The sequence below is a fragment of the Pyrgilauda ruficollis genome, unplaced genomic scaffold, assembly GCF_017590135.1.
Source record: "Pyrgilauda ruficollis isolate IOZ18807 unplaced genomic scaffold, ASM1759013v1 scaffold37, whole genome shotgun sequence".
NCBI classification, from domain to species: domain Eukaryota; kingdom Metazoa; phylum Chordata; class Aves; order Passeriformes; family Passeridae; genus Pyrgilauda; species Pyrgilauda ruficollis.
Window position 1 is genome coordinate 1,130,983 of NW_024525156.1, and position 8,986 is coordinate 1,139,968.

At 45.3% G+C, this 8,986-nt stretch overlaps 1 protein-coding gene across 3 annotated transcripts in view; it reads right to left on the minus strand.

The window, feature by feature from the left end:
* FHOD3 (formin homology 2 domain containing 3) overlaps positions 1-6,582 on the minus strand; it is a 374,811-nt gene extending 368,229 nt beyond the window's left edge. For all 3 annotated transcript variants that reach the window (XM_041475887.1, XM_041475885.1, XM_041475888.1), the window contains exon 1: positions 6,076-6,582. In XM_041475887.1, the coding sequence (XP_041331821.1) occupies positions 6,076-6,240 (165 nt within the window). In that variant the 5' untranslated portion in view covers positions 6,241-6,582. The remainder of the gene's footprint in view (positions 1-6,075) is intronic.
* Between the last annotated feature and the right edge of the window lie 2,404 nt (positions 6,583-8,986).

The following is an 8,986-nucleotide window of genomic DNA, read 5'->3' on the forward strand; positions in this document are numbered from 1 at the left end:
ATGCATCAGGAAGTGAAAACTCTTCTAAAACATTGTGAGAACTTCTGCTCTTATTTAGAACACAGGAAAAAAGAGGAAATTGCAATATGCCAAGTCCTACATCACTGACTATTCCTTTACCAACATAGATATGAACTGCAGTCATCTTAGTTTCTTGCTCAGTTAATCCACTAGTAATCTTTACACAAGAAGAATTTGGATAAAATGAGGTAATCCACTAGTAATCTTTACACAAGAAGAATTTGGATAAAATGAGGTATCTACAAACCAGTTTTAAGTGCAACTATCAAAATTTGGAACTGCAAGTATGAGACTTGTGGTAGGATAACATCAAGGTCAGACTTCTTTTTAATAATCTCCTTTCTTTGACTAAGAACCTCCAGGAAACACAGGGTGATGCAAGTTTCCAGAGGCTGCATCTGACCAATCTGTGATCTAAAAATTTAGTTCAATCCTGAGAACTACCAGTACACTCGGTCCTATCATTCCAGACATGGAGCTCTACAAAGGCTCTTGAGCTATGATCAGCCAAACTCAGTGACCTGCAAGAGAGGTGTCAAAGTCAGGAACTGAATCTCTGGGATTTTACAACACAGCTTTTAAGCCTGGATCAAACAACTGAACTGAACTGCAACTTGTCCAAACCGTAACTTGTCAGAAGAACCTTGCAAGAACTTCAAAGTCATCTTACCTTAAACTGCCAGAGGTAAAGCCAGGCATTTGACAATTACTTTGTATCTGTTCTACAGCTATTTCTTCTCCTTTGAAGGCCCACATGCAGAAGACAGTCAGCTGGTGGAGACTGAGAAGCTTTTCACAGTTGTGCTTTAGGGCAGGTGTTTATACTCCCCCAGAAAAGTGTGCTTCACACAGGACTCTGATGCAGCTTGTGCTGTCAAGTCAGGAGACAGAGCAGTATCCTACCCTGCTCTGCCCTCATAAATAATTCCCTATAAAATTCAAGAACACACGTCTGCTACAGGGTCAATCTCCTGAAGCACAGGAATTTGTCAGCTTCAGAAATACTTGACTAGAGTCAGAATACTTTGGAAACCTTCTGGAAAAAAAACCTTTGTGTTAAATCCCCTCTTCTCTCGAAGGATGAAAAAAGGCTGATGTCCACCTGCTTCAGGCAGAATATGAAAGACCTATGGGTCTTGACAGCCCTCAACTATAATATTTCCCAGTCCTCAGCAGCAACACTTGCAGAAGATACCAACCAGCTTCCCTTAGGTGTGGGTTCATTTTCCCTGGGAACATGACAATATTCCAGTTTCCATCTTCTATTCTTCAGCTCCCATTAACAACATAATGACTAACCCAAAAATGCTCTCTTCAGAGAACAGCTGCTCTTTACCAGTACCTACATCAGGATCAGGATTCAAACCATACTTTCTTCTTTTTCTGCTTAGTGTCTGTGGACCAATGCATTATTACTTAATGCCAAAGAAACCCATGGAAGAGGAGCCAGCTGGTAGACTTACTGCTCTCAGAAAACCTGAGGCTGCTGCCAGGGTATAGCCTGGCACTGAGTTCAATGCCAGAGCTGAGCTCCATGCCAGGACACAACCAGTGGAACTATTCCTGCTATCAGTTTACATCACACCATGCCTCAGAGTGAGCCCTGGCTTAAATGTAGGGCTAAATCACAGCAGCTGAAGACGGAAACGTGGATGGTTTCTTTATGAATGAAACTCCCAAATCCCTCTAGAGCTCTGCATTTATTTGCTTATACCACTGTTTTCTGAATGACACTGTTCCTAATTACAAATTCTTGGAAGGCAATTAAACACAGAAGTTGTCTCCAGTTTTCTCAGAGGGAACAGGAGATCAAAACAATTATCCTTATGGCACTATAACTCTCCTTTACGCCACCTCCACCAGTACCCCAAATGCATGGAAGGATTTTTTGTTGCTTTCCATTGTTACACAAAGTATTTCAATTAAGTTTTCTTGATAAATTAGGCAGTGTGATGTCCTATATAATTGTAAAGATATATTTCTTAAAGAGCTGCCCCAACACTGAACACTACTGTGGCATGTGAAAACAGACTACGGCAACATACTCAGCATGCTGTAATTATGTGAATAGGTTATAATGAAGAAGATCTCTAAAAAAAGCACACCACTTGACATGAGCCATGTATATATAGCTACTCTCCTGAGCGACCCTATGTCAGCAAGTTATAAGTATCAAGTAACTCAAAGCAATTCAAAACCAACAAACCCAATGTACTGAATTAGATTCAAAGAGCGTTATTGGCATAGGGCCTGAGCCACAAATTTAGACCCAATTCTGAATTTTCCCAAGGTTCACAGAAATGGGCAAAAGGGACATCTGAAGTCAGAGTCCAAACTAGATCCAATTCTATTTCATACAACAGACAGTAAGAGTGACCTAAAATCCTCATGAACAATAAAAGCCAAATTCAAAATGGCACCTTAGGCAGCCAAATCAATACAGGCAAACCACAAAACTCTGCAACGTGGCATAGTTACTAAGCAAGAATTTGTAAATGTGGCTAAAAATACTGTAACAGAATTTGCAGTGCTTCATTGTATCATCAACTAGGATGGTGTGTTATCATCTAGGACCAAATCACTCGTAACCATGGGGGATAGCTGAAACAAGCATTCCTGATGTCAGTGCCCTGCCCCATGAGGCTCAGTGTGAATGCCAGACAGAACTGAGCACAACCCAATGAACAACAAGCTGCTGTATCCAGAGATATGGATGTAGAGAAAAGTATGTGCACACAGAGAAGCAGGGGAAAAAACAGGCAGGAGGATACAATTAGGCACCCAAATACAAGTGAAAGAAAGATCGCAGAGACTCTTACCAGTTTTCCCTATCAACCTGCTCAGGTGCTGCATGTTATTCAGGGTAGCAAAGACCATCCCAAACATTATTCTCAGAACTCAGTTTCTTAACGTCCCAGTGAACCTGCATAAGGACCTAAAAGCATTGCTGCTCAGAAGACTGTGTATAGATCTAGACTTGCATCCAAACTCAAGTAAAAGTGTGAGATTAAAGAAAAGAAGCTGTAAAACCAACATGCAAAACTGAGTTGTACTTTCAAAGAACTGGAGTGAAGAAATCCTGCTCTTTGGAATCAAACTAGAACATCTGCTGGTTACAAAAAAGCTACTAATGACATACTATGACAGGTCCAAATGTCAAAGCATTTTTTGTTTACTTTTTAAATGGTTTTCTTAATAATTGTTTATAATGTTTAACTTACAATGACTTGCAGTATACAAGTTGTTTTACTAACTACAAAAATACCACCGTCACTACACTGTCATCATTACTAATTTCAAGACAGCAGTGGCGAAATCTGACCCCATTGAAGTGAGCTGGATTCCTGACATTGACTTCATCCTATCAAGTACATCCCACAGCGGTACATCATCTAAAAGATGTGCAAATCATCCACTGGTGCGAAGGCAACAAGCTGGCCACTCTGTTCAGAGAGTAAGTGAATGTTTGCCCAAATCAAGAGAAGGCAACTTAAAACTTACTGGAAAAAAGCCTAGCACTGATCATTCAAACCTGCTGGCAAAAACACCACCAGTTTATAAAACTTCATAAATTATTTAAACATTGGTGTTCCTATGCATTTCATTATCATCATCATAGAAAGGCTTGGGTTGAAAGAGACCTTAAAGTTTCAACACTCCTGCCATGGGCACGGACACCATTTGAGGTAGAAACTCCTAGGTCTGTTTCAAGAGATACTGCTCTAGCCACCGTGATGATACTAAATGGACCCTCAATCCATTAGCTCACTAATTTTCAAAGTAATTAATCAATCAAACCTTGGATGCCTCAATGTAAACCGACACCTGAATTTTAACCTATGCTCTGCTTTGACAGCTGCATTCCTCTGGGATCAGAATTTGCCCTGATCTCTGGGTGAAATGGAGCAAAATTCTTCTTAGCCAAATAATGTTGTGATCTTCTGTTGACCACTGAATATGGTCTTGAGGAAAGGCTCCAGAAAGAATATGCCCACCTCCCAAAAAAAAAAAAAAAAAAAAAAAAAACAAAGCAAAACAAGCAAAAAAAAAAAAAAAAAAAGCCACAGAAGAAAGCAACACAAATCAGTTTATTTTACAGAATTACAGGTACAAAGATGTAATGCCGAACACAGAAATGCTGCTCTAACTGCAAGTGCAAACACGGAACTATGCTTTCATTATGATGAATAAAGGTAAACAAGTCTAATCAACCAACCCTTTTTTTTTACCTTGTAGAAGCCAAGAGATAGCCAAGAGACATAATTAAGGCAGAAACAGGCAGCTCTGCAAACACAAAGGTAACTGTAACCATGTAAGCAGATTTCAATGAGCTTGCCTACACCCTCACAACGGAAACAAAGTATTTGGAAGAGCCAGAACCTCAGATGAACAACTCACTGGGCCAGAACTTGCCTCTAGCAGAGCAGCGATCTTTCAATAGCCGGGTTTAGAGCACACCTCTAGGGACACAGGCCATCTCCCACCCCAAGTATGTAAGTCCACTTTCCAAACATTAATTAAACTTGAGAAATGCTGCACACAGAAAGACTGGGCAGGAGTGAAGCATATACAAGTGGCCATGGATTTTGGCTGGCTCCTAAGACACTAAACCAAGTTGGTGGTGGTGTTACTATGAAAAGTTATAAAAAATTCCCAGGGAAGTATTCAAACCAAAGCAAAACATAACAAAGTGAAATGTCTCTGAAAATGAAGTCGAATTAACTCTAAATCCAGATTTTAAACTATCTCTTTATTTACTTCATTAGGCGTCAGAATCCATCTTGCCTTTCTTTTAATTAGCTCTAACTCCAAAAAAAAAAAAAAAAAAAAAAAAAAAAGCCTCCCATGAAAACAATGGGACCACTCTCTGAATTGGGGACGACTGAGCACATGAAAACAGAATTGACCCAGCGCACCAAGAGCTTCCAGAGTTTTTGTGCTTTAGGCAGAGCTCTGTTCAGTGGATGCTGTATCCTTGGCAACTATTATGCAAGGAAACCGTTCTACAAATGCAAAACTTCTGTCTGCTCCATGAGCTTTTCTCTGAAATGCTTTTATGGGGTTTTGGATATCCTTAAATCTAAGGGGACACACAGCCCTTTGTCACCTTTCCACAGGCTCCCATGAGCATAATACAACAAGTGATGTTAAGAGAGTATTTTCCTCCCACTTCATCACAGAGCAAATAAAAGTTTTACAACTTCTACTTTGTAGAAAAAAAGTGGGCATTTTTTCCTTTCTTCTTCAGTGCACTCTGCAGAACTAATGTGCAGATACAAGATAATAATGAAAGGACATTATTATTATGTCAATCAATGGCATTGCTTTGAAAACTAAAAATTCAAGGATAATGCTCGGGTGCCTGATTTCAAGGGCAGAGCTACAAATGCCAGCACATGTATTAGAGAAAGCATGCAAGAAGAGATAGGTAAGACTTGACAAGGGCCATGCTGCAGTTCTTCGCAAGAGGGACTAGTAGCACCGATTGTTTCAAGGGCAGCAGACGCTGCTATTTTTACAAAGCCCCGGCTGGAACTGCCTGGCTCATTAAACCTCACCAGGCAAAGCCCGGGTCCTGCCGGCGCGACCGTGCCCGGCTGGCCCGACACAGCACCTTATCCCGCAGTATCCCCAGATACCCAGACAACGCTAGCGAAGGACAGGCACCGAGTACCTGATACCCAACTTGGCCTCTGGTTTGATGAGGTTTTTCTTCTCCTAGGGAAAGAATGGGGCAGCCACACCTAAAGCAGAGGGGGTAGCTGCCCTTGAGAGCGTTTGGGAACGCAGGAGAGCAGCAGAGGGAACCCCTCCGCCGTTCCCCGGGGCCTCTCCCCAGGACTTACAGAGATGCCGATACTGCCGGGGCGAGAAACAGCGCCGGCGGAGGCACGGGAGCCGGCGGGGCAGCCCCGGGCGCGGAGCCCTGGCTGCCGCCCCGCAGGGGCCGGGGCCGCCCGCCCGCCTCTGCTCCGCGCTGCCGGGCGCTTGCGGAGAGGCCGCTGCCCTTCGCCCGGTGCCCCCCCACCCACACGCCCCTGCCCTCCCCGGTACCTTCTGCGGGGCGCGGAGGAGGCGGTGCACCCCGGCCAGCTGGGTGGCGAGCGGGATGTCCTCCCGGAAGGTGTACAGCGGCGGCCGGGTGGGCTCGGGGAAGTTGGTGCTGTTGAAGGGGTCGGTGTCATCCAGCAGCTGCACCCGGCACACCAGCGTGGCCATGGCGCATCCATCCACCGCCGCGGCCGGGCGGGCGGGCAGCGGCACCCCCAAGTCGCCGGCACCGAGGTGCTGCCGGCGAGCGGCACTCCCCTCCCCGGCGCAGCCTGGCCGGCCGCCGGCAGCCTCTGCCCCCGGCTCCCCGAGCGAGCGCCGGCCGCCTCACAGCCACCGCGCCTCGGGGAGGCGGCCCATGGCCCCTTCCCCGCCGGGATCCGCGAGTGCGACCGCGCTTCAGGCCGAGCAAGGAGGAGGCGGCGCCGGAGCCGCGGGGCGCGGGCAGAGCGGCAGCAGCAGCAGCAGCGGCGACGGCGGCAGCAGCTCCCCCATTCCCGGCCGCTGCGCGCCGAGCGGGCAGCGGGAATGCCGTGGCCGGCACGCGCAACCCCCAGGCCGCGCGCAGGGCCCGCAGCGCCCCCGCGCGGCCGCGCGCCGCCGCCCCGCCTCCCCCGAGCCCAGGAGAACTCCCCGCGCCAGCGGGAAGGGAGAACGCTTCCCGGGATATCCCCCGCCTCCGCCGGCCGGGCCCGCGGCACGGAGGCACGCACCGAGAGGGTGAGAAGGACGGGGGCCAGCGGGCCCGCCGGCCGCGCCCGCCGCATCACCCTTGGCTCCCGGCAGCAGGGCGCGTGTACTGAGCTCGGTGTTGCTGTCACAAACATGCCAGATGTCCGGAATCTTCAGTGTAATATTTACCCCGTTCCAAATAAAAGCTGGAAAAAAAAAAAAAAAAAAAAAAAACCGCTTTTTTATTAAAAAAAAAAAGTTTTAGAAACTGACCTGTAAAGTTTTAGAAACTGACCTGTCAAGTGGGTATTCTTTAGAAACTGACCTGAAATGTGGGTATTTGACACAAGATCGTTTTTCTGTATTTGTACAAAACTCTTTCTGCCATTAGGATTATGCATACCCGGGGTTCGTCTGACTTCCCGGAGCATAGGGCCTGGGCAGGCTTCCCATCCCGGACAGGGGACTGCCTGTCTTGGCATCTTGGCTCTCTCTTGCCTTAGGCCTGCTCTTTCTTTCTTTCAGGGGAAAATGGGGACAAAGTGCCAAGCCTCTGGGTGGGCACAGGGCAGAGCACTGTGCTCTTCGCTCTTGGAGGGGAATCTGCACTCTGCAACCTCGTGGCCGGGGATTCAGGATGCACACCCTAGCCTTCACTCTTGGGGGCATGGGGTGCAGGAAAAGAGCCATGAAATAATTCACAGGTGAAATACAGAGAACGAAGGGTGTCACCTGTGGGAATGGCTGCATTTGCACAGGCTGAGTATGCGCCCAAGGGAATGCCACATCCTTTAAAACCATGGTTTATGACTTTTCATCCTTCTTGCCTTCTGTGGGGCAAGACCTGAAGCACTGCGAGAACTGGGGGATTTACCACAGAAATGTGTCTTAGGCAAGAAAGTATGACCTCTGGATCATAGTGTTTGCATGAAGCAACAGTTTCCTCCCAGAATGATTACTGGCTTGGGAGTATTTGTCAGAACTGAGACAAAAGGGGATTTCTGTCCACACTTGGTCTGTCCTTCTGTTTCTGTTATTCTTGGGACTAACTTGTCATGGTTCAGTTTTGCCAGCAGTTATGCATATTTCCAGAAAAGAGAAGTTGTATGTGGTTGCGATTTTTGCATCTAATTAATTTAAAATTCCTATTTTGCAAAGAAATCTGTTTTCACATCTCCTCTAGCAACAGGAAGTAAGTTTCTAGAGAAAACAGTACTGCTGTATATTTCTGCTTATTTATGTTATATATTTTTGTCACCATGTGAAGTGAAGGTTAAACAGGGTGTTTTGGTTTTCTAAGTCATAATTTATTAAATTGCCATTCAACTACCATTTTTGTAAAGCAAATTTCTATATTTGCTGCTAATCAGTGGTTAATATGAGGTGGCATAAGATTGCTATTCTTGCTATTCATTGGATTAACCCTGAGTTTTTTGTAAATTAAAATCTGGCACTTGCCTCATTGCAGAGGCGTTAATACTTGGAGGGCAATTTTAAATAAATCATGGAAGCCAAGATTTTGAATAGAATCTGTGTGACAGCATCAGCTTCTCTTTTGTCCAGTACTGGAAAATGAAAACAAAGGATGGCTGCAATCCTTGGCGCTAACAGAGATGGAATAACTCTGAAGCTCAACATCTAGCCACAGACTCTAAATCCCATAAGGAAGAATTAGACCTTGTATGTTATGCTCTTCAACTGGATTTTCAAATAAAAGCCAGTGGCCTTACATTTTATGACCAGGAAGGAAGGCAAATTACAACCATGAAAGCATTCTAAGTTAGCCAGAGCTTTTTTACAATTATTTCTTAATTGTAAACACCCCCAAACCACCATAATCCTATAGATTTCAAAATCTGGGTTTTACTTGAAATTTAATTAAATTTATACAGGTAGAAAGTAAAAAAATCTGCTGGATAAAACAGAATAACATTACAAGGTCATTAAGTGTGAGTGTAGAGGGAGAGATATACACCTATATTCTACATTTGAATGTTTTCCCACCTTTCTACATATTTTTCAAAGGCTTTCTGAATCTGTAGTCTCTTCTCATCAGTCTGAGCCAGGGCTGTACATAGTTTGCTCCCTCATCTTCCAGTCACCAGTTTAAGCTTCTGCTGCAAAGCTGTACCTTTGAAAAGTCCTTTCCTCACACACTGCCTGCTTTTGCAGACTGCAGGAAAGTGCCCTCTCTCCTCTCTCTTCTCTCTCCAGGTTTAATTTATTCAATGCAGCAGCTAAA